At 58.6% G+C, this 25,040-nt stretch overlaps 1 protein-coding gene across 12 annotated transcripts in view; it reads left to right on the top strand.

Annotated features, from left to right (window-relative positions):
* The first annotated feature begins 4,366 nt into the window (after positions 1 to 4,366).
* TET3 (tet methylcytosine dioxygenase 3) overlaps positions 4,367 to 25,040 on the top strand; it is a 113,371-nt gene continuing 92,697 nt past the window's right edge. For 2 of the 12 annotated variants that reach the window (XM_089326298.1, XM_089326299.1), the window contains exons 1-3: positions 4,367 to 4,830; positions 9,182 to 9,894; positions 22,430 to 22,486. In XM_089326298.1, coding sequence (XP_089182424.1) covers positions 9,592 to 9,894; positions 22,430 to 22,486 — 360 coding nt within the window. In that variant the 5' untranslated portion in view covers positions 4,367 to 4,830; positions 9,182 to 9,591. Of the gene's footprint in view, positions 4,831 to 6,919; positions 7,078 to 7,463; positions 7,615 to 8,123; positions 8,389 to 9,181; positions 9,895 to 21,587; positions 21,796 to 21,999; positions 22,129 to 22,429; positions 22,487 to 25,040 lie in introns of those variants that run through there. The other 10 variants (XM_089326290.1, XM_089326297.1, XM_089326289.1 and 7 more) reach the window with 10 other exon arrangements.

Raw genomic sequence — 25,040 nt, 5'->3', positions numbered from 1 at the left:
ATTCATAGACAATGTAACTGCTACCCAGGAGAGAAGAGGGACCAAAACGAGAGCATGAGGGAGGCGGGCTGGAGTGGGGAGAGCCGGCAGTCCCGGGAGAAGGCGAGGTCAGGTCAGTTTAGATGAAGCCGGCCCGACCTAGTGCTGATTGGGGCAGGGAGGCCTTCGGTGCACTGCTGCCATCTCCGGACGACAAGGCCGAGCAGGGGCTCCTGCTCCGTGGCAAGCTTCCCGCCGGGCACCTTGACACCACTATGTCCCGGGGTGCCTTACCTAATATACAATGGCGTCATTGATTAGTGTATATATTTCAGCTCTGGTTGTCATGGCTATGTTACCGGACATGGCCGATTGGAGGTCCTTCACACAAGAAGAGCATTTTCAGATGCGAGGCAGAGAGTAGCAGTGAGCATGCTAGCCAAGTTGAATGAACACAATGCACCTGCCTTCCCAGGCAGCATCCTAGGAGCAACTGACAGCCCTGTGTGCTTTCGGAATGGAGTTCTTATAGATATGGGCCCACTGTTTCTCCTCCCCTCTCCCTGTGCTTCTGGGATAGTGGTGGGCTTTTTTTTTTTTAATTAATTTATTTATTTAAGAGGCAGGGTTACAGAGTGAAGGAGAAACAGAGAGAGAGGTCTTCCATCTGCTGGTTCACTCTCCAAATGTTCCCAACAGCCAGAGCTGTACTGATCCGAAGCCAGGAGCCGGGAGTTTTTTTCTGGGTCTCCCACATCGGTGCAGGGACCCAAGTACTTGGGCCATCTTCCGCTGTTTTCCCAGGCTATTAGTATGGACCTGGATCAAAAGTGGAGCAGCCTGGACTCAAAGCCAGCACCCACACGGGATGCCTCCGCTGCAGACAGAGACTGAACCTACTATGCCACAGCATCAGCCCGTGGAGGGCTTTCTTTTCACAGAACTTGTGAAATTCCTCCTGGGGCTTGATCAGCACAGTGTTATCAGACCTATCAGTCCCCCCTGGCCGAGGGCAGGACAGATCCCCCTGGGAGAGTGCCTGGACCCAACTGACAAAGTTCTCAAACAGGGGCAAGACTTCTGATGTACAAGTGCTGGTCCGAGCACTTCTGCATGTCCTCCCTTGCTCAACAGCACAGGATTCCCATTTTTGTTCATCAGCCCCACTCACATGCATAGGCTAACATGCACCTTCCCTACCTAACAGTGGCACGTGGCTAAACTGTTGTAGGCCTGGTTCCCTGTGAAGTTGGGTGGGTAGGGAAGGCTGGGGCGATGTGAGTGCCTTTGGTGTGCCAAGGTCTGCCACAGGACTTTGCCGTAGGGTGGTTCGTTGGACCCCTTGCAAAGCAGGTGTCATTAGTCCCATCTTTGCAGATAGAAGGAGGCCGGGAGGCAAAACGACCTCACTCACAGTCACAAACTAGGGCATGGAGGAGCTGGAAATGGGATTCAGGCATCCAGAAGGTACATCTCAGTGTATGGAGAAAGGGAGAGGGGTCATGCGGGGCTGGGCACAATGTCCACATGGGAAGAACAGGGCCTCTGCTGTGGCTTTACCAACTGGGCTCCTGCACCTGTGAAGTTCCCGCAAACGGGGATTGACGCTGACTCATGAAAAGATACGGTGGTGGGGGGAGTGGGAAAGGAAAAAAAAAAAAAAAAAACAGATATGGAGGAAGGGCTAGCAGTTAAGACACCTGCATCCCATATTGGGGTGCTTGGGTTCAAGACCTGGTTCTGGCTCTCAATTCCAGCTTCCTGCTAATGCAGACCCTGCTGGGAAGCAGGTGATGGCTAAAGTGATTGCGTCTGTGCCACCTTTGTGGGAGACTTGGATTGAGCTCTGTGCTGCTGGCTTTGACCCGCTCCAGCCCTGGCAGCTGTGGGCATTTGAGGAGTGAACCAGTTGGATAATCCCCTACCCTGCCTTTCAGATGCATAAAATGAGAAAAGATATATATATATATATATATATATATACACACACACACACATATATATATATAGGGAGGGGGAGCCTCAAAGGTGAAGTGGGTTTATATCATAGTCAAGACTCAGGACAAATGAGTTACTCAGCAAGACAAAAATACGTGGCAAACCAGTGGAAGCTGAGCCGGTCTTTTAGGGATGCTCAGTTCTTCCCCTAAAGCATTTTCATGGTTCTCAGTGGATTCTTAGGGTCTGTAGTTCAGGAATGTCACCATTTTATACCTATTTTCCATGGTTCTGCCCCCCGGCTGCCCTCACATTTTAACAAGCACCTTTACAAAATGCTGACCTTGTCGGAGGATTTGATGTTGACATTGAACCATAGGCAGGTTTCCCAGGCCCCGACAGGTGTGGCTTGCAGGGTCTCTGGGGCATGTCCCACCTGCGCCTCAAATGGGATGTGTCTTCCTCGATCTCCCTCCTCCTCTGGGCTCCTTGGCACAACCGTCCACTCTGTTGTTCTTCCAGAAACCTCTCTCCGTTTTCTTTCATCCCAATCAACCCCCACCTGTTGATTTCACACCTTAAATCTTCTGCACACTTCTCCCTATCCCTCCGCCCACTGCCCCATCATGTTTTCCTCACCTCTGTGCCTTCATTCCAACATCCTACTCCTGGTACCTCTCCCATGCAGCAGCCAGCACTGAGCAACCCGGGATCCCTGTCCACAGCCCAGTAGCTAGGACAGACCAAGGCCCTCCCACGATGTACCCTGAGAGATCATCAGAGGCTTCCTGAAGTGTCACCTGGGTTAGAGAGGAAGGAGGAGTGGGAGGTAGCGATAAGAAGGCAGAAAAGTCAGCTGCCAAGCTTTGCTGTTGTAGAAGTTCCCTTTGGCGCACAGGCTCCTGGTACCACACGTGCCCCCCGTCCTTGCCTGGATTTCTTTACGCGCTTTCTACTGAATCTGTCCCTTGGCTACTCACCTCTTCCATCCCGCTTCCCTTAACTCTTTCTTTCACCATTGTCTCCATCCCTGAACCTGCTCTAGTACAAGAAATGAAAGTCCATTGGAGTGGCATCTCAAATACACCTGTCCTAGGGGGAGAAACGCCCTGGAAACAGGCGGGACTGAGTACACACGCATCACACACCTCCCCTGTGTGTTGAAAGGTCTTTCCCTTACCAACCAGGCACACAAAAGGATTGTACTTGCTGCACTTCCCTGCCCCCTTGAGACACGCTTTGAGTCACTTCCAGGAAACAGCTTGAAGAGTCAATGCTCCATTGGCCCCATTCTTGTTTCCTGTCTTCAGAGTTGAAGAGACACGTGTCCAGCTACAACAGCCTGGGTCCCTGGGTGACAATGGGGAACACAGCTCCTCCTGACCCACAGTGGGCACATTCTGTGATTCCGAACTACACTGTTGTTATGAGTTAAGCCACTGAGACTTAGGGACTATTTGAATCACAGCCTAACTGATCCTGACCAATAGATCTGTCAACCAAGGTGTGGGGGTGCCAAAGGCCTTGTCCATGTCAAGCATTCAGCCACCTCAGTTTCGGGGTCAAGCCAAGGCCCTCTCCACCCACCTTGCCCCCTTGGGTTTGAAGCTTTCCAGAGTTTGCCACCTTGCTGTTATGATGAGTATCCGTGCATTTACCCTTGCACGTAATAAAGCCTATCTGATTCACTTTAAATTCAAAATACAGCCACAAAACTCGTTGTGAAGCATGAAGGCATTTGCTGAGCTATTCAAAACTGTAGTCTAGATACCCCACATATGCCACACTCACCAATGCATGTCCAAAAACAACTCCCTAATGAATGCCTTTTTTCCCTGCGAGCAAAATGCCAGCTTCTGTGCTGTATTGGCCCTGGCATTTGTAGGCTGATTTCAGGGGTCCTGGGTTACAGGCTTGGTTCTGCCACTCAGTCATGGATGACCCTGGATACATTACCTCTCTCAGCCCTAGGCCCCTTATCAGTAACATGGTGATGAAAATAAAACCCATGTCACAGAAAAGGAAAGCAACATTTGCACATTTTCCGTATTAGCCACCGTGCAGAGAATGTGTGAGGAAGAGCTTTGAAAGGGGAAAGCTCAGTGTGAATATCAGCTGATAGTATTTTTAACCAAGACTTGACCCAAGAAATCACATAGCCCAAAGCAAAGAAACTTCCTAATGCCTTCCAGCTCTCCAGCCAAGCCCAGGTACGGACTCTGGTACAGATTTACGTTTCTGCAAAAGGTTCCGAACCACAAAGCTCATTCTTCAGATAGAACAAATGGCTTGCCAGCTGAAGAGAAGGAGCAGGATGCAGACCCCTCGCGGAGGCTCGTCACCCTGAGTGATGTGCAGGTTCAGCAAGCCCCCCAGCTGCACAGGTTCCGCGAGAGAACTTCTCAACGAACCACACGTGTGCACAACCAATCACGCCTCCTGCTCCTCTCCCGCTGAATCACTCGCAACACCCAGGCCGTTCACCACGGAGGTGGAAGCCCCCGCTTTGCTCAGCGAAATGCCCCCTGCGGCCCCTGCAGGCCCCGGGCTTCCTCCTTGGAGGACAGCTCCCTTTCTAGCCTTTGGGGCAGCAGCGCACATTAGGTTCTGACCTCAGGAGAGGGGTTGCCTCAAAGAGGCTCCGCCCTCGGCCGCTGGGGGTGGGGCCCGCGGGACGGGCTTGTAAAGGCAGCCAAGCTCCTTCTCGCTTCTCTAAGCGCCTGGGGGCCTGATCCACACCGAGGCTGAGCTGGCTTCCTCTAGTCCGGTGCTTTCTCGGGCTTGACATCACCTGGAGGGCCTGTTAAAGTGGATTGCTTCTGAGTCTGTGGTGTAGGGCTTGCATTTCTCACCAGTTCCGAGGTGATCGTGCTGCTACTGACCCCGGACCCCAGCTGGAGCCGCTGTGTGTAGGTTAGTGCTACCCCCAGCCAGGGAGGCTGGCTCCCTGCCTCCACACACACCCCAGCTGTTCTCTTGCTCCAACACGGTATGAATAGGGAATACACACGCCAGCAAAGGTGGCTGGAGACCTGCAGGCAGGACCTAGAGCGTTTGGACTTGATCTTGGGCTCTGAGGGTTTGTGGTATTGGAAGGCAGTCAGGAAAGAAAGTTGGAAGCCACGGGTTCCTGGTGCAGCTAGAGTATTTCATTGATCAGGCTCTACTGACCCATTTCCTCGTTCAACACGCGGTGATTGGGTGCCAGGTCTAGGGTTACAAAGGTGGAAAACAGCGCCCCGCCCTCCAGGAGCCCGTAGTGACTGGCAGGGAAACATGCAAACCATGTCCATAAGATAACTATTCCTTCGCAGGAGGGAGCGTGCCCCCTCTCTGGGGGGTGGGGGGGGGGCAGACCTGGGATCTGTGTAAGGACCTGGAGAAGCTTTCAGGGAAAAACTGGCACTTGTGCCCAGACTTGCAGGATGAGAGGAAATTGGCAGGTAGGAGTAGCTGAGGCGAGGGGGCTTCCCAGGCAGGAAAAAATTGCAATGGCGCTGCCGCAGCGTGTGGCTGCAGAGGGAAACATGCCTGGGGAGGCCGGCAGCGGGCCTGGGTCTCCTTCCCCCGCCCCCTGGCAAGCCGCTTGTCAGCTGCTCTACCCCAGGCTCTGCCCCGGCAGCCTCTTGCTCTCCCTCTGCACGGCCCCTCCTGGTGAGCTCCTCCAGTCTGTGCCCAGGCCTCAGTCTACCAGCTGTGCTCATCTCCACATGGGTGTCCCAGGCATCTGTCGTCCCGTGCTCTGTCCCTGCGAGTGGCCCAAGGTTCCATCCACCTGGTTACCCAAGCCAGGGGTTTTTATGAAAGGACCCTCTTATAAATTGCTGGTGAAGACTCAAGTGGTACAGTAAATGGCTGGTTTCGTTTACCAAAACAGAATACAGGAGCAAAGGTGCTGGTCCAAATTCTGAGTCCACAGTTCACTAGCCGAAGGATCTTGGACAAGTTACTTAGGCCATTTTCTTATCTGTAAAATGGGTTTGCTGATAGTACTGACCTCACAAGGTTGTTCTATAGATTAAAGAATGATTGCTATTTATCGAGCCCTATGCAAAGTACATTACTGGGGTTCTGTTGAGGATGATGAGCACCTAGTCCAAGGTCACACTACTAGGCAGAGCCACATCTGAAACCCAGAGTTCTTGGCTACCAAACCACTGCCACGCTGTCTTTCTGAAGACTGTGTTAACAGGAAAATGCTTACGGTGTGTTCAGTGAAAAGAGGATGGCAGCTGGTATGATTAGTTTGAACACAACTGTTTTTCTTGTTTGTTTTTAAGGAAACATACACAAAGAGAAAAGGCTAGGGGGAAATATAGCCAATGGTTAAATAAGGTTATATTTGGTGATTTTTCCCTTCTAATGTGTATTTTCCACATTTTATATGCATTATGAAAATAAGAATTGTTACACAGGAGCAGGCATTTAGCCTACCAATTGAGACCCATGTCGGAGTACCTGGGTTCAATTCCCAGCTCTGGCTGCTGACTCCGGCTTCCTGCTAATGTAGGCCCTGGGAAGTGGTGTGGTGGTGATGGCTCAATCAGTAACTGGGTTCCTGCCCCCCAGGTGGGAGACCTGGATTGAGTTCTCTGGTTGCTTCAACTGTTGCCAGCCTTTGGGGAGTGACCCAGCAGATGGGAGCTATGTGTCTCAAACAAACAGGCAAAAGACAAGTCCACAACCTGTTCTCATGTTTGATTGACAGTTACCTGTATCTGCTATTGGTATTTCTTCTCAGTTCTAGTCTTACTTCCCTGAACAAAAAGGGAAGTGCCACGGAGGCCAGGGAAGCAGGTTTTGCAGCCGGGCTCACCACCGCCCACCCGGCCTCTGGAGCAGGTTGTCAAACTCAACTTGCAGACGTTGGGTGATCCAGATAGACTGAGGCTGCTGCTACTGCCCGGGGCCTTCTGGGCAGCACTCCTTGAGATCAGTTACTTTTTCTTCCTCCTCCCTCCCCCGCCCCTTCTAAATAGCCGGTCAAATGCTCTTTTTCCAGTTCTGGCTGAGTCGTTAGCTTCAGCCGGGCGGGGACGCCTGCCAGGTACCTGGCTCGGTGAGCACCGCCCAAACTGGTCCGGCTAGTCCGCCCCGTGGCTGTTCCTGCCAGGACTTGCCCGTGTGTGCACTAGACCCACCCTCTCGCCAGCAGCCCAGGTAGGTGGGAGGCAGCTGCGGGCATCAGCCTGGCAGTCAGGCCAGATGGGTGGAGTTCAATTAATCTAACCTGGAATTTCAACTTGGCCAGCCCAACAGGTGAGGGGGGAAAACAAGCAGCAGAGAGACGGGGTCAGTTTGGCAACTTGGAAAGACTCTTGCGCTGTGTCCCTTAACCCCCTTCCCCCCACCCCCAAGCCGGGAACACAGCCCCGGGCGACTTTTCAAAGTGTCTACACCGGGTTTCAGGGCCCGGTCGCACCTCGGCCCTTCCCGCACGCTGTCCTCCTCGGGCACCCTCCGCGCCGCGCCGGGCCCCTTCCCCGGGCAGGCAGGGCGGGATCGGGAGGGAGGGAATCGGATTAGTCTTTGTTTTCGACGCCAAAGAGCCGAGCGCTGCGCGGCGGCGGCTCGCGATGGCAGGGCCCAGGGGTGCGCCTGGGCGGGGCACGCGGCCGTGACCCCCGAGAGGGCGCCCGCTGCCAGCCCTCAGCCTCTGCCCCCGGGCACCTCATTCTTGCCGGCCAGGCCGATTCGGTACGCAAAAACGCGATGTCCCCTATTGTCTCGGAATGAGCGCGCGGCGGCCGGGGGAAGGGGGTCAGTCGGTCTCAGAGGGCAGGGCTGCCGAGGGGCACCGGGGCCGTCCGGGCCCGCACAGTGGCAGGAAGTGGGGACTCCGAGGCCGGCTCGGCCGAGGGCCTACGCTGGGAGGTCTGCGTGCCCCACCCTGCCCCGCAAGCCGGGGCTGCAGCTTCGCGGGGAGCTGGGGCGACCAGCCCCAGGGGAGGGCAGCCGAGTCCGGGAGGGCCGGCCGCGGGGGTGGGAAGGCACTGCAGGTGCAAAGCCGAGGCGGCCGCCGGCCCTGCCCCCACGCGCCCCCTCACCCTTCGCTCCCCCGCCGCGGGAACTCCCTCCTCTCGCGCGGCCCCGGCCCCGCGGAGGGGGCGGCGGCGGCGGTGGCCGGGCCGGCGGGGCTCGGCGGGGCCGCACGTGCGCGCCCTCCCGGGCGGGGGAGTCCCCGGGCGAGCACGTGCCGCGGCGCGCGGGGGGCGGGGAGTCCCGCGGACGCCTTCATTGCTGCTGCTGCTGCCGCCGCGGCCGCCGCTGCCTCTTCCTTCCTCCTGCGTCGTCCCCTCCTCGGCCCGGGCGGGGGGCTCAGCGCGCCGAGCTCTGCCGGGCCAGCCGCTCCGGGAGGCGGGCGCCCCAGGCTGCGGCGGCGGCGGCGGCGGCCGCGACGGTGGTGGCGGCGGCGGTGCGGGCCGGGAAACTTTGCCCCTTTGTGCGCTCCGCCCCGGAGGCGGCGGGCAGGTCGGTGCAGTCGGTGCCTTTCCGGCTCCGGGGTGGGGGAAGGGAGGCGCGGGGGGCCCGGCCCGGGGGGGAGGGGCGGCGCGGGCCGGCGCGCTCCGGAGAGGGAGGGGGGCCCGCTACTTTGTTGCGGGGGCCCGGGCGGGGGTGCTGCGGGTCATCGATCTGCGGAGCCGGGCGGGGGCGGCGGGGCGGGGCGGGGGCTGCGGAGCTGCCGGAGCCCAGCGGCCGAGGCCCCAGAACAAAGGAGCCCGAGCGGCGGCGCGCGCGCAGCCCGGCCCGCGGCTGGAGCGCGCCCCCCCCCCCCGCGCCCCTCGGAGGCGCGGGCCGCCCTCCCCAGGCCCGGGCTGGGACGGCCGTGGGGCGGTCGGCGCGGGCAGCAGCGGGCGCGCCCCCACCTCCAGGCCGCTTCCGCGCCGGGGGCGCCGGGGCAGCCCCGCCGCGCGAGGCTCTCGGCAAACTTTATTTTGAAAGCTCTGCTCCCTTGGGCAGGGCCCCGCGGCCTCCCGGGAGAGGGGTGTGGGGGAATTTGGTGAAACTCTCACAGGCCTGTGGGGGTGGGGCAGAGGGCAACTTTCTGAGAAATTTCACCTGGTGCACTCCTGCGGTTCGTGGTCCAGCCCCCCTCTCGACACGGGGAGCGGGCGCTGGGTGCGTCCCGCCCGCGGCTCTGGGCAGGACCCGATGTGAGCTGGCTCCTCTCCCCCCCAACCCCCTCTCCCAGAAGCAGGAAGAGGCGACACGTGAAAGTTGTCTCCGGGCCCCCAGTGATGCGCTTCCCCTTTCTGTCTTGCAGGCCGGGCCTCCTGCTCCACCATCCTGACCCGGGAGGGGAAAATAGCACCTCGCCGTGCCCTGCCCTGCCCGACCGCACGCCCAGCTGCTCACCTCATGCCCGGCTCTAGGGTGGGCGAGCCAAGATGATCCCTTCCCTGGGAGCTGGCGCTGGTGCCCTCCCCCAGATCCCGGGCCCCAGCAGGTGGGAGAGTGGCCCCCAGCGGAGCCCCAGCAGTCGGCTGCAGAGGAGGTGAAGAGGGGCTGAGAAGAGCGCCCCCCCACCCCCGAGAGTGGAGCCCCTTGCCTTTGCCCCTGTCCACGCCTGACTGTTCTAGGACAGAAGGAAGGACCTGTTGGTGGCCTCGAAAGGCTGTCCGACCCCGGACTGTGGTGCTGGCCCAGCCCTATGCCCCCGCCCCTGGCAGCGTCATGAGTCAGTTTCAGGTGCCCCTGGCCGTCCAGCCGGACCTGCCAGGCCTTTATGACTTCCCTCAGGGCCAGGTGATGGTAGGGGGCTTCCAGGGGCCTGGGCTTCCCGTGGCTGGCCCCGAGGCCCAGCTGCGTGGGGCTGGCGATGGGCGAAAGAAACGAAAACGGTGTGGGACTTGTGAGCCCTGCCGGCGGCTGGAGAACTGTGGAGCTTGCACCAGCTGTACGAACCGGCGCACGCACCAGATCTGCAAACTGCGCAAATGTGAGGTGCTGAAGAAGAAAGTGGGGCTTCTCAAGGAGGTAAGCGCGGCCCTCCCACTAGCCACCTCCCCTCGCCTCGTCCCTGCCCAGAGGGTGGTGTGATGGGGGGGGCGGGTCTCCTCCAAGACTGGCCCCGCTAAGCTTCCGCTCCGTTTCTCTTGGTCCGGTGTTGAGTGGCCGGTGACAGCGTAAGCTGATGGAGGTGCTCCGCGAGAGCGATGGTGCCACGGGGAGCTCCGGGCTTGCACCTGCATCTCAGATGTTTGTGGTCGATGTCTAGCTTTCTCTCTGGAAGTTTCTTGTCTGGTCTGGAGCCTCCGATGCGGCATTGCAGCGCCGTGCTTGCCTGGGCAGTGATGGTGTCAGGTAAAGGGGCAGAGGCGGATGCATTTGGAGAGAGTGCTCCGGTGTGACAGCATGCTTTGATGCTGCCTTGAGGCGGTGGAAGGTTTCTTTTCCTAAGTCTTCTCTTGGATAGCGTCGTCTTTCTCTAGTGGCCATTAGAGCCAGCTGAAGTTGTTTGGAAATTTAATGGGAAATCCATGATTCGGATTCCCTTACCATCCTGAGAACTTCTTGAGGTCAAAGATTTCTTATCTCGGTGTTCTCAGCACCAGGCAGAGTTTCCTGGCAGGCAGGGGGCACCCAGATACCAAGAGCGCAAATGAGTGATGCGCGTTCGAGAGACTTAGGCAACCCTAGGGAGCTGTGCTCCACTTCCTTGGGGTCAGAGGGCAGAGGAGGGACGGTGATGAAGCTAGGGTGGGGGCTGGAGTGGAGAGATGGTGCCGCTGCACGGACCCCTTTCCCTTCCAGCCCGCTGGCGGACTGCTGGCTGGAGTGATAGCGGAGAGTTGGCAGAATTAGGGACGAGCGGAGTTGAGCAGCTCAAGCGGAGCCGCGTAGCGGCTGAGGTCGATCCAGGCAGCGGAACTGGCGCTGGACAGAGGCAGAGGCCTGCGCTGGCCTTGGGGGCTCCTTGGGCTCCACTGCCCTCTTGTCCGAGGGCCCGGACCCCGCAAGCCCCCTGGGGAGAAGGAAGAGTTGTGCTTGCTGGCCTTCCAAGCCCTTGCAGCTGGCTGGGAGCTGCTGTGCTGCTGAGGGTGTGGGCACCTGTGGCTGCGACGGGCTGGCTTGCGATTCCCTGACCGCGGAGTGCTGCGCTGTGCTGCGAGCTGGCGGGGCTGTGGTCCTGAGCCTGGGAAAAAAGGTGCAAGTGCTGGGGGCAGGGAAGTGGGTGTTGCTGGGTGCTTCTGCCCTGCGCACCTTCTTGTCCACTCCTGTGGACGCTTGTTTGTCGTGAGCCAGGAACTGCAGACTCAGTGCCCCTGTTTTCCCCGTCTCTGGGTAAAGCAGACATCTGGATCACATCTGCAGCCCCCCATCCCTGCCCTGTGGACAGTGTCCGGCCCTTGATAACTGCGAGTGTTGGAGTCAGCATCTAGCTGGCCCAGCGTCCTGTGGGTCATTTCCAGCAGGGGGCTGGGGCCAGGGGTGAGAGCTGGCAGCTGGTGCAAGCTTGGCTCCTCTGCTTGCTTCCTTCTAGTATTCCTTTCCTCCCCACTCCCTTTGTCTCACTCCATTCCTCCCATAATCAAACCCAAGGGGTAAGCAGAGGCTGAGCTTTCTGGACTCTGTGTTGCTGGAATCACTGGTCCTAGTGAATTGTGTTGAAGTGCTGCTTTTGGCACCGACGGGCATACCTGAGTGAGAGGGGCTGGGAGTGGGGCCAGGGCCCTGGCATCCACCTGTGTAAGCTGTCAGCCCAGGCTGCGGGGTGGTCGCGGTTAAGACACAAGCCTCAGGTTGGCTGAGGCTTGGAGACAGCCCTGCTGAGAAGCGGTTCCTCCCCTGGGGACCTGCCTGTGCCTGCTGCCCTGGTCGGGCCCCCCAGGGGCAGGTGACATGTGGCCGGATGGCCTGCGGTGTCCCAGGACAGTTTGACCGGCTCCCAGAGACATGAAGTGCTGGGGACAATGGAGTGCGTTTTCTCTGAATCCAACTTTGTTTGCCTTAAATAGCACTACTTTGTGCCACGGTTAGGTCCTTTCTACTTGAGATTGTCAGTGTGCTTTCTTCTCCTGAAGATGTTGATAGAAAGTAGTTTTTTTAAGTGTTGGTAAAATGGGGAACCACACGCAGGCGATGCTACACTTAATGGGTGTGATATCCCTGGCATGGCTGCAGAGCTGGGCCACCCCTGAGAGTGTGTCTGAGCGAGCGCCCCAGGGACCCATGCATTGCTCAGCTGCCCTCGGGGGCAGTGGGTCCTCCACTGTTAGTTCCTGGCAGCCTGCGGCAGAGGGACCGAGCCCTGAGGCGGGGTCATCAGGCACTGCCCCACTGCCCCGGAGCCTCTGGGAGCTGGCACCATCTACTTGCATCTCTGCTCTGCTCCTGGTGGTTCCTCCTCTCTGTTGGCGCGGTGCCGCCTCCAGCCACCCTCTCCTCACTGCCATCCTGTTTCCATGTCTCCAGCTGCTGCCGTGTGTCACTCTAGCATGGGACGGGGTGGGGGTGGGGAGATTACCCTGGGCTTCCCGTCTTCCTGCTCAGCATTCCTTTTCCTGTGTGTGTGTGTGTGTGTATGTGTGTGTGTTGTGTTTGGTGCAGGGGCATGCTGGGGGAACGCGTTAGAAGACAGTTCATGATTTAAGGCTGGAGAGCTCCCCAGGGCTGCGCCCTCCTGTGCTGGGAGCAGGTGACTACTTCTTAGGGTCCTGTGGGGCAGCTTGGCAGTAGCTGAAGGTGACACTCCCATACTGTAGTCTCCAGACGGGTTTAGACCCTAGGCTGGTGTTGGAGGTTGTTTAATGCCACAGTCTTTTTATCTGAATGCTGGCTTGGTAGCACAGTGGAGAGCTACTTAGAAAAGCAGGATTTGGTGGTTATGGGGGCCAAGGAGGGCTCACCACAGGACAACAAAGTAATTTTCCCTGTTGTGAAACGGGGGTGACCATTCATTGTAGGACTGTTGTGAGGATCAAATGAGGCAAAATACGCATAGTGTCTGGCACACAGTAGGTAATCCATGGGCTGTGACAAAACTTTCCTGGGACATCTAGGAGAGGATTAATCTTTATGCATAAACAGTTATGCATTAGTTAATCTGGGTTAAGATGCATTACAAATTAAATGCATAGCTCTCACTTGCTCGTCTAGGGACTGTGGCGCAGAACCATGGGCCAGGCAGAGGTGGGGTGCTCTCAGGAGAGGCTGGACATGCAGAAGCAGGGGTCCATGCAGCCCTGGGCTTGACTGAAAAGCTGCCGTGGATGAGGGAAGTAAACTGATGGGGAGAGCAGGAGAATAATTTCGCGGAACAGAAAAACCTAGTGAGGGGAGCACACGCCTGAGGTCTGAAGTCTGAGCTTGTGTGAAACAGGCGAGGAATCTAAACACTGTTGGCGTGGAAGGCTGTAAGCCCGCAGCCACGTGGACTCGGCGGCCGATGCGGATCTAGGCACCCACTCACGCGTGCCGGGGAAGCAAGATTCTTCCATGATGTTGGCACAGCCGACCAACCTTTGGCCCGCTTGCTGGTAGGAGAGGCAGGCTGGGAGGTGGGATGCCACCCACCTGGCCCTGCTCCCAGGGCAAGGGAGAACAGAGTGGTGCAGGAGAGATGTCTTTCCGCACCAGCAGTGTTTGAACTCCCAGGTTGGCTGGAGGGATGGGATAGCCCTTGACAGAGGGTGCTGTCAAGCGGTGCTGAGAGCAGACTGAGCTCTTAAGGGGCCTCGTTGGAGGTTTAGTGGCCAGAATGTGTGGGGGCCGGTGGAGTATGTCCATGACAGTGAGTCTTTCATAGCTTCCAGGAAGATCGGGGAGGGAGAAGTAGGCTTACAAATCCCATGGAGCTAAGACACGGACAAAGTGCAGATGTGGGTCCCTGTTGTGTTGGAAGGAACACTGTGGGAGAGCAGAGGCAGCAGCCGCCCTGTCTGCTGAACACCCTCAGGTGTCCTCGCAGGGTCACAGTCTCTGTGCAGCCGGGATGCTTGAAAGAGGGCCAGAAAACCAGAGATGGGCAAAAAGCCAGCTTTTTAAAGAGACTTTGGAAATTATACGAACTCATGAACTTTATCAGTGTTTGTTCTGGAAGGGATTGTTTAAAAGGTGGTGTGCAAGTGGTGAAGGATGGAAGTAACTTTTTTTTTTTTTTTTTTTTTAAGATTTGTTCATTTATTTGAAAAGCAGAGTTAGAGGCAGAGAGGGAGAGAGAGGTCTTCCATCCGCTGGTTCACTCCCCAAATGCCTGCAATGGCCAGAGCTGTGCCAATCTGAAGCCAGGAGCCAGGGGCTTCATCCGGGTCTCCCAGGCGGGTGCAGGGGCCCAAGGACTTGGGCCATCTTTTACTGCTTTCCCAGGCCACAGCAGAGATCTGGATTGGAAGAGGAGCAGCTGGGACTTGAACTGGTCATATGGGATGCTGGCACTGCAGACAGTGGCCTTACCCTCTGTGCCACAGCACCAGCCCTCCTAGGAAAGTTTTAAAAACCAGTGTCTGGGGGTCAGCGCTGTGGCGTAGCAAGTAAAGCTGCCACCTTTAGTGCCGGCATTCCATGTGGGTGCTGGTTCATGTCCTGGCTGCTCCACTTCTGATCCAACTCTCTGCTATGGCCTAGGAAAGCAGTAGAAGAAGGCCCAAGTGCTTGGGCCCCTGCACCCACATGGGAGACCTGGGAGAAGCTCCTGGCTTTATATTGGCCCAGCTCTCGCCATTGCGGCCATCTGGGGAGTGAACCAGCAGATGGAAGATCCTCTGCCTCTGCCTCTAGCTCTCTCTGACTGTGCCTTTCAAATAAAATAAATAAATCTTTTTAAAAAAAAGTCTGGGTCCCACCTCCCAGGAACTCTGGGGCTCCCCAAGTGCATCTAATGTGTAGCTCGCACAGATACCCTCCTCCCAAATGCAGAAGAGACTGTGAGGTGATGGCCACCTGCTGGGACTCCATTGCCTTTGTTCACCTGAGTCTGCAGTAAGCGCCTAGTGGTTCAGCCTCACTTCCACCTTGCTCCTCAGTGGACCAGCTGTGGGGCATCACCTGGGGCGTTGCTGAACGTGCAGAGACTCTGGCTCCACCCCAGACCTGCTGAATCAGTACCTGCTCCTTAACCAGCTCCCCAGGCGACCTCATGGTGATGAGTTTGAGGAGCTGACCTACAGCACTTCTGTGATTTAGAAGGGCAGGGGGCAAAAAGAAGTCACGATGAACAGGAGAAGATATTCAGCAAGGGTGAGGAGGATGGGCCAACCTGTGGAGGCGTACTCCATGTGTCCTTTGAGTCTAACGAGTTACTAAACCCTTTAAGAGCTGGTATGAGGTCAGAAGCCTCACAAGATGTTCGCTCCTCCACAGCTTGGGTGGGGACCTTGGTGCCCCATGGGGTGGCAGGAGATGGTGGTGGGTGTGTTCATAGAACCTTGGGCCTCAAGGAAGGGTCCGGCGGTCACAGCAGAAGGGATGTGTGTCCTTGTCAGAAGATGTAGGTCATAGGCATGTCAGATTCTGAGTGCGGGTGCTGGTGCAGCTGTGAAATTGAAAGAACCCGGATGCTATGGAGATCTGGGTGATCTGGAACAGGAAGCTCTAGCCGGACTTGGTGGAATTTCATCCAGGTAAATGCAAACTCCTGTGCCTGTTTTAGAAAATAAGACACGCACAAGGCAGGTACCCTGGTTTCCTAGAGTAGAGCTGAAACCGTGAGGGCTGTTGGCAGCCTCGATCTGTCGTGTGCAGGACTGTGCACAGTGAAGGAGACAGGAACATGCGGCCTGCAGGTGGGTCCTGGGTGTCAGGGGGTAGAGCTTTTACCAGTGGAAGGTCTGAATGGGCAGAGTGAACCTGTGCTGGAGAAGGAACTGCTTCTCGCCTGCAGCTGTTCCCACACTGAGGAGCCCTCGGCCCCGGAGGTCCCCGTGTGTGTCCTGGGGGAGGCCAGGTGATGACCGGCAGGGATGTCGGGAGGACCCTCGGACTGCAGCACAGGCTTTCGTGGTTGGGGTCTCCTGCTGAGATACTGTACAGTGTAATGTCGGGTCTGTGCTCAGATTCTGCTGCAGAAGAAACGGGTTGTAGCAATTTTTGGTCAAGCTCTAGACTTCATCTCCTGCCTCCAACCAGTCAGAGCTGGGGTGGTGTGAGGTCTGTGACCTTCTGAACCCCTGGGCCAGATGTTACGTGAATGTGCACTCGGGGGGAGGGGCCCGTGGCGCTTAGATGGTTGTTGAGAGTATCCCTGACTCCCTGAGCTGAAAAAGCACGTGCTGTCTGAGCTGTACAATACGATAGCCATTAGCTATTTAAATTAAGATGAAATTAAATTGAGTAACTCGGCCACTCTAGCTGCCTTTCAGGCACTTCGAGCTACATGTGGCCGGTGGCCTGCGTGTGTATGGGTTGGGGGAGGCAGTTCCATCAGACCGAACCGCGTGCTAAATACAGTGTGGCCCGTGGCCTCTGAACCCTAACCAGAGCCCCCTTCGAGTGGAGGTAAAAGCCGGATTAGCCGCTCTAAAGGGACGGGTTGGGTGAGGTCTGTGGCAGAGTGCAGTGCCTCCCTGGGGTCCAGCCCGGCAGAGCAGCTGCGGCTGTGCCTCCCCTGCCTGGTTCAGGGAGAGAACAGGGTAGGGGTGCGAGCTGTGGCTCCCCACCCCAGGGCTCTCCTGGCCGCTTCCTGCTGGGAAATAGGACTCCTCCCCACTCCCAGCCTTGGTCTGCAGCCCCAGTGAACCCTGCTCACACTGACTTCTGGCCCCCGGCTTCCTCTTCGTGGATCACGCCCTGCCCATCGGCCTGGGGGCCGGGTGGGTTGGAGACCGTCAGCCACGGGAGTTGTCACTAGTTCCCCACGCCAGTCCCCATTGCTGCTTTACAGCTCCCTTGTGGACCGAGCCTCCACTGCTCAGGAGGAGAAAATCTGGAAAGGGGAGCGGCCCCTTCCTCTTCCTGTGAGCCTGCGGCAGCCTGGCTGTTCCTGGGAGAGTCCTTTAGGGTGGCGGTGTCCCCTGCAGTGTGGAGCAGACAGACCCCTGGGTGGCCTTGTCTCCTTGTTATTTGCATAAGAAATCCAAGAACCTAAGATTATATTAATTGCTGAGGATAAGGGGAAAAGCAAGCTGGCAGCCCAGTGTGGAGTAACTGGCGGCCCTTCAGGTGCCGCAGATCCAGGGCAGGGGGCGCTCACTTGCTTCAGGTAGCAGGGACATTGAGTGGGCCACTTGGACAGCTCTGCTCCTGCCCCTGCTGGCTCTGAGGAGTGCAAGTCCCAGCTGTCTTGTGCACCCAGCCTGGGAGCTGGTGGACAGAATAAAGCATCCCCCTGTGCCGTGAGAGCAGCAGTCCTTGATCCTCAGAATGGGAGCTGCACCTAGGAGCACTGGGCAGGCTGCAGGTACCCCACGGTCCCCGAGCTTCCAAGTGGCTGCTGGCCACAGCCTCGGGAGCAGGGTGTGGAGTTGCTGGGTCAGAAGTGGCAAAGTGCTGGCCTGGAGTCCCAGTTCTGAGCTGTTCTTGTGGGGAATGCACTGGGTGACCCCTGCCTTTTCTCCTTACTGACTGTTCTGCCCTTCAAGGGTAAGCTCTGGGTGCCCTGGTTCCCTGAATGATGTGGGAATGACCTGGATTCCCAGGAGAGCGAGGGAGATGGCGGAGTCTGTGTCCACGCCGAAGTGTGGGGTGGAGAGGGACACCGCTGCCCGCAGTGTGTCTGACCCCAGTCCTGGAGGAAGGCAGCATCTCTCTCTGGTGCTGCTTCAGGACAGCATGGATGTGCGGGCGGCAAACTGGGGGCTGGCTGTGTGAGAGGTGCCCCTGCAGAGGGGGAGCCTGGAGGGCAGAGACCGAGCTTGGCCGCCCTGGGCCCACAGAGCCCGCACACAGGGAGGGGAAAGGACTTGTTTCAGCGTAGTGAGGTGTGAAGGCCGCGGAGCGGGATGGGCTGCCAGGAGGAAGGAGGCGTCGCCCTGGTACCTGCTGTGTCTGAAGCTGCTTCTGGGTCTCATGCCTGGTGGCAGAGGTGCCGAACGATGTGGACAAACTGCTGGGCGCCCCTGAGGCTGCTCCCTGGCCCTGGAGGTGGCAGGCGACATGCTTTGTGTTTAATCTTCCGGGAAGTCTTCTACCGGGCTCCCCTGGCTTTCTAAATGCTCAGCACTCATGTTCCCACCTTCTTGTGATGTGGCCCCTTGTACCTGCGTGGCGGTCCAAGGCTGCTGCATTAGGGGTAAGGAGACCCACAAGAGGTCTCGCAAGCATCCAGGAGCACGTGCAGGGAGTGGGCAGAGCACCGCCTGCCACCCGTCAGCCTGCGTTCTGTGTCAGTGTGGGGGCACGAGGTGGGGGGGGGGCACGGGCGGGCTATTGCCGATTGCCCCGCACGGGCTGGGTTCCCTGGTTCCGTCTGCTTCCGCTCCTCCAAGGAGGAGCATCTTTCTTTCTGTTGCTGGTGCTCCTGGCTTCCTCCTCCCCGCTACTGCCGTTGACACAGACTTCCGCTGCCAGAGCTAATTGTGAGGCCTGATCAGTGAATGAAGGCAAAGGCAGTTCCCATGACAACCGCAAAGAGTTTCAAATATAGGGGATGATGTGTGTGTGATGGGTTGCAATTACTTGGGTGGAAATTGATGCGTGGACACCGGGGACTTCAAACATAGGCTCTGAAGGTGGAAGGGGGTGTTGGGTTTCTTTGGCAGGATCCTTTGTGTGACAGAGAGGGAAGGAGGTCCCAGACTCCCTCACGGTGGATTCCAAGTGCCTTCAGCGTGTGGAGCCCTGGGCAGAACCCCGCAGGGGCTTCGGAGAGGCACGACTCGGGCCATCCTGGGTAGGGAGGAAAGGCATGTACAGAGAGACAAATAGCAGTACCAAGTGTCAAATGAGAAACGTTAGAAGTGCTGTCGGCTCAGAGAGGACTGAGGAAACCCGAGAAGGCTTCCTAGAGGAAGCAGGGCTTGAACTGAGCTCTGAAGTAAAGCCCTGTGGAGAGTGACCTCATTGAGGACACGGCTATGGCGAGGGAGGAGGAGAGCCCTGTCTTGCTGTATCTGCTGCCGGCTCTAGAAGAGGTAGGTTGATGTGAAAAATCGTAGAGCTGTGCAGCGCATTCCACGTCAGCCCTGCTTGGCCACTTTCTAGCTGTGTGGCTTCAGGCAAGGTGCTCAGCCTCTCTGTTCCAGCTGCTCCATCTGTAAAATGGGCACAGATGACTGTCTCACCGGTTTATCTTGAGGGCTAAATAAGATGTGGAGTGTTGTGCTTTGGTCTTGGGGTGTGTGTGTGTGTGTGTGTGTGTAAGACCTGGCCCTGGGGACATCCGTGTTCCTGAGACTCTCAGGGTTACGGACTTTGTGTTCTCTGAGTGGGTGAGTCCATTTGCCTCTCCCTGCTGGGAAGAACTGGAGGTCGAGGTGTAAGGTGTAGAGGTCCCTTGGCCCCCGTGCAGAGGGGTCCCCAGTACCTCTGGCTCACTCTGGTCACTGGGAAGTCCCAAATGTAAAACGAGGGGGCAGAGAGAGCTGGGAGGGGAGGGTCATGTGTAGCATTGAAGAGTGTCCAGGCTGGAGGCAGAGTGGCCCTAGCCTGCACCTCTGACTCCCTGGAGCCCCAGCACTGCCGGTGCCTTGGAGGAGGGGAGACAGTGGGTTGGAGACGGGAGCAGGTGGGCTGCCCTGGCCACCACAGCCCCTTGGTGATGGCTAAGAGCTGCTGGTGGGCAGGGCAGGCACTGGACGGGGGTGGGGCTGAGTTAGCACAGGGAGTCGGGGTGAGGACTTGGCACCAGGGCTCCTGCAGCGTGAGGAAGGTGTGTGCTGGCTGACCAGATCCGAGACTTGGCGGCAGTTCTTGGCTCCCCCAGAGAGCAGGTGTCTCCTCGGGTCCCTGAGGACCCCAGTGAGAGCGCGGAGACTAGCCTCCCCTGCTTGGCGCCCGGTCCCTGGCCTCTCCACCCTCCTCGTGTAGAAAGTCGCTTTCCAGCTCTGTGCAGAGCCTAGTGAAGTGGAGCTGACAGGGCCCCCGCCCACGTGGGGAGGACCGCCGTGTAAATAAATGACTGCGCTTGGTCGTAACTGGTGCCCTGGAAGAGGCAGCATGCTGCCGTTGGTGCTCGTGGGGGCTTGGCAGTCGGAGAAACTGGCAGGGAGGAGGCACCGCTTGGATTGAATCTGGCACCCCCGTAGCTTTGCAGGTGGGCGCGGTGCGCAGGGGGTGCAGGCAGGAGCAGCGTCGGGAAGTCTCTGAGGCGTGAAAACATGACTCTTGTCAGATCTGTGGCATAAAGGGAAGTGGCCGGGTTCCGGTGACCCCGGGCCTCTTTGCATCTCCCTAGGGTTGGCAGAGAAAGATTAGAGAGCTGGAAGGCGCAGGTCCTAGATTTGAGTTCCAGCCCGTCACTCACCAGCCGTGTTGACAGGAAAAAACTTAACATGCCAGTCGGTGGTTTCCCGGTAAGAGACCAGGTTGTGTATGGACGCAGTCTAACGAAATAACCATGGTGCGGCCGGCGTGGCAGCGACAGCGTTCGTCGCTACTGTCCAGGCAGCCCTAGTCTCTCCTGTCTGGCGGGCTGCATGGGGGCTGGGGGAGTGGTGCAGCGGTTTTGAGGCCAGCATAATGGAGGGGGGACAACATCTGGCCTGATCATCATAGGAGTTCAGGGATGCAAAAAGCCCAGTTTCCTGCCTTAAGCCATGACTTAAGACTCCGTTCCCTGGCTCTGCCTCCCTGCGTGCTGGGCTGTCCTTTCTCCCTAGGGGAGCAGGGCTGAGCCATTGTCTCCTGGAGGAGGCAGCTCTGTGAAGTCTCCTAAGGTAGCTCCTCCTGTTCTGAGTACCCTCTCTGGGCCCTCGGGGAGGGGCTGTGATTAGGCATCGGTGGTGGAGTGGGTGATGGAGCGAGTCACTGGGTCGGGGGCTCTCGGGCACCCTAACTGGGCCTGTGAGTCACCTCTCCCTGACCTCGGCTTATTCATCTGTGGGAATGAGAAGCAGCACCCAGTGAGCTCTTCCCGAAGTGGAGAGCGGAGGCAGCAGCGGCGCCTCCAGCGCGGTAGGCACCAGGCTGTTTCTTCCTGGGAACCCTCACAACTGTGGCAAGTAGCTGCTATTTGTAGTTTCACAGATGAGCAGGCAGAGTCTGAGAGAGGTGAGTTACCACGGAACCCAGAGCAGGGTACCGGACGGCCCTGCGGTCCGCTTCCTGGGAGGCGGTGGGGTAGAGAGGGATGTGCCGGGGATCCCCGGGGAATTAAACCCTGGAGCCGCTTGTGGGGCTTCCTCTTCTCTGTTCCCCCTCTGTCTCCTGGATTACAGCCTTGGAAGGCTGAGTCTGGAAACTGGAAGGGCCGGAGCTCTTGGGGTCTGGGTCCCCTCCCTCCTGTGTGTCCTGCAGCACTTTCTCGCTCCCCCCAAGACCTTTGCAGGGTGGTGGGGAGGCTGTCTGAATGGACTTGGGCCGTGGGGTATGTGCAGGTGCCAGGGGTGAGCATCCCGGAGGGAGGTGTGTGCGTTTGTGTATCCAGGCGCTCAGGGCAGCCCCGTGAAGCCTTTAGCCACAGGCAGTGTGGGCTCCGCGGAGAAGCTGAGGTGGGAGCTGGGCGGGGGAGGGAGGAATCTGACTGCAGAATGGTTAAGAGTACCGCCTTTGAAGCCAACCGACCTGGCCGGAGCGCTGCTGTTTTCTGGCCGTGCCGCCTCGGTAAGTTGCTTCACTTGTCTCCTCATCTGCAGAACGGGGTGAAGGTTCGTGCTGCCTGGGCCTCTTCTTGGAGGGCTGAAGGGGCCTTTGCGTTTCTTGCTCTCATCACAAGGCCTGGCACGGCACGGCACGGCACGGCACGGCACGGCACGGCAGGGCAGGAATCCCACCGCGTCCGCCCGACTCCGGGGCGCACGGTCTGCCATGGCGGACTCTGGAGACGCAGAGGACGCCGTCTGGGTATCACCTTGGGGTCCCCTGGAGGCGGGGAGGCAGGGGCTGCCCGGGGATCCCCGCCAGCCTGGGAGCGGCCCGCAGCGGCACCCTTGGCGGCGCCCCCGCCCCCGCGCGCGGCTGGGCAGGCTCGGCAGGTCCGCGCGCGGGGGCAGGGCCGGCGGCGGGGATTGGCTGGCGCGCGCGCCGCCCCCTCGCACACCGCCCGGCCTGCGGGCGGGGAGGGAGCGCAGCCGGCAGCTGGCCGCCGCCTCCTCTGCAGTGCCTCCCTCCGTGCGCTCCCTCCGGCGGGGATAATGGGAGGCCCGGCGGCCGATGCACCAGAGGAGGCCAGCCGAGGTAGGGCGCGCAGGGCCCTGAGGGGCGCGCGGGCAGGGCCGGGGTCCTTGCAAGTCCCGGGAGGGCTCATAGAGGAGAAATGAAAACAAAAACACTGGAAGACGAGGGAGCCCGTCCGAGGGCCGCGGCTCTGGGCGGCAGCTGGAGGCAGGAAGATGGTCCCCGCTGGCCTTTCTTTCCGACGCCCCCTGCCTTGCGCGCTCTCCCCTCCGTCCTTCCCGTGGTGCTGGGGCCTCCGCAGAGGGACTTTGCTGCTTTCCCGGTACCCGCCCGGCTCACCCGTCTCTGGCTTCTTTTGCAGGTGGAAATAAAGGCTGGTGAAGGAGCGGGCCCCTGGGGACAAGGGGCGGCTGTCAAGGTACCCTGTGTGTGTGTGTGTGGTGTGTTGGGAGGGGGTTGAAGTGTCTGACTGGATTGGATAAAAATAAAGGGTCTCCTCTGGTGATCCCTTAATCTCCCACTGTGTGTGCAGCAGCCGCTGAGGGGGAGGGGCGGCGGGGGTGTGGGCGGCCAATGAATTCTCAGGCCTGTGTGGGTTTTGTTTGGATTCTTTTTGCTTTCTCAGCTGGATGGCTTGGGTGCAGTTGGGGTTTGGTTGTTAAACTTTTTTTTTTTTTCCTAAAGACATGTAACCCACTCCCCACCCCGCCTCTGACACTCTCTCCAGAATGTCCCTGGCACTGTTTGGTTTTCATCCAGTCTGCAGAAATCCCGGGGGTGAGGGGTGGGGGGTTTGACAGGGAGGGGGAATTGCGCTCTGAGTCTGAAGCTGATAGGGTGTCATTAGTCATGCTACTGTCACCATGGAGATGGCTGGAGAGGAGAGGAGGTGGTGGGGGTGAGGATATTTTGGGTAGGGTGGGGGCTGATGCAACATCATGACTGGGAAGCCAGCAGGCCTCTGCTGTTACTCTGGGCACGCTTGGGTGTCTGGGGGACTGGGAAGGAAGTGTTCCCAGGTGGGTGGAAAGCAGAGAAGGGGCCCTGAGCTGCTCCATGTGGCTGTCTAAAGGAATAGGGCTGGGGTATCTGGGGCACAGGAGGTGAGGGTGGGGATGGGGGCGTGCCGGTCATTCCTAAGGATATCCCTCGCAGGTTGGCAAGGACCAGAGCCATAGGTTTCCCTGGGTTTTGCCCTGTTTTCTGGACTGGGGACTGCCGTGAGTTTGGGATTACTCAGCAGTATCATCTGCTGGCCCGGGGTGGAGGAAACAGGGAGCTAGCTCCTTGTGGCTGTCTCTGAAGAGCAGAGAGCCTGGGAAGGGGCAGGCTCTGTGGGACTTTGCCTAGCAGGGAGGCAGCCTGTTCTGCCCTAGCTCAGCCTCCCCTGGGCCTGGGCATCCTGGGAGCTGGGGGAGCCTGGTTGCTTGGGTAGCAGGTGGGTGAGCTGCTCGTGTCCCCAGATGCTCCTGGCCTCTCCTCCCTGGAAATCCTCTGCCGGCTTCTTGGGAGTGCTGTGGGAAGCTCTGCTGAGGGTGCTGGAGGTGGTTCCTTGCCACTTCACTGCCTGGGAGGGGGCGCTAGCTTCCCCACACGGGAAGGAGGTGCCTGGGCAAGGCTGCAGGAGCCATCACGAGGCTACTCTGACTGTCCCAGGGAACTTTAGAGACGAAGTGCTTAGGGGCAGGGCACAGTTTGACTTCTGGGCAAAGGAGAAGAGCCAGGTGGCATCACCTCCCCTGGGGAGCTGGCTTGATGAGGCTGGAAGTCAGGGGCCGTCACCTGGGATGAGCCTGCGGGAGGGCCCCAGGCAAGCAGAGGTCGGTGGGTGCCGGCGCTGCTCTGGGTGGGGAGGAGAGAGCTGTGAGCTCACCTCACACTGGCTCATACCCGTCGGCTCTCTTCTCCGGAGCAGAATCCCCAGGTTCCACCTCCGCTTCCTCCCCTGGCCTCCCACTGCTGGCTGGCGAGTTGTAGTCACGGAGCGCTGTGGCAGGGCCGTGGCCAAGGAGATTGTTCATGGAGTGACCTGCTCTGCCCCGCAAGCCTGCAGAAAGCAGGACAAGGGGATGGGAACAGATGGGCTCAGGGAGGGGGCAGCTCGCTCCCTCCTGTGTATCGCCAGCCTTGTTAGCCAGTTTCCCTCTCTGCCGGGAGAAGGGACTGCTGGCAGGTTGGTTGACTCCGGAAAGCACCCCTCCTGCTGTGGGGATGGTTCTCCCTGGCAGGCCCGCTTCTCCAGCTCGTTCCAAACATGTTCTCCGTTGCTCCCGCCCGCATTCTGCAGGCCAGGGCTGGAGGCTGGGTTTTCTGCAGGCTGGCTGGAGGGTCCCAGCCTCAAGTGTTGTGGGCGTGTGGTGGGGGCTACCGGAGCTGAGCGAGCATCTGGAGGAAGCTCCTCCAACAGGTCTTCCTCCTTCCTCCTCCTCCTCAGATTAGGGCCTGAGCTGGCTGCGTTTTTAAAGGTCTGAGGTTGTGTCTGTGCTTGTTCTCACTGTTGAGTTGTTTGAGGACTGTAGCTTCCTCCTAGCTAAGACACTGCCCAGTGGGCATCAGGGCTGAGCCTCCTTCCTGTTCTTGGTTCTACCCCCCACCCCCACACCACACACAGGATTTTCTTTCGTGACACTTTGCCGTGTCCCCTGTGTTCGGGGTGAGGCAGTTTTGCCAGATCTCTTCTGTTTTAAGATTCTGAAATAAGAAGTACATCTGTCCTGTGAGGTCAGTCCAGGACTCTGGGACACAGAACAAAAAGGGGGTCTTGCGATCTGTGTGCTGTGGGATGGGTGCAGGATGAGTGAGCCCTGTGAGTGCTACATGGCAGCCGGCAGGCATGTGCCTGCCGACTCCGTGTGCTGAGCCCTGCAAGGATTGCAAGAGCATCCGTGAGGGACGCACGTGTGTGGTGCCCAGCAAGGCACAGACTGATTGTGGCGATTGCGAGCGGTCACCTTCCTGCCTGGTGTGTTGCA

Source organism: Oryctolagus cuniculus, chromosome 2, assembly GCF_051225735.1.
Source record: "Oryctolagus cuniculus isolate XC-2025 breed Fujian yellow rabbit chromosome 2, ASM5122573v1, whole genome shotgun sequence".
In the NCBI taxonomy this organism is placed as follows: domain Eukaryota; kingdom Metazoa; phylum Chordata; class Mammalia; order Lagomorpha; family Leporidae; genus Oryctolagus; species Oryctolagus cuniculus.
Note: the sequence above shows the minus strand (reverse complement) of the source record. Positions and strands in the feature narration are given on the sequence as shown.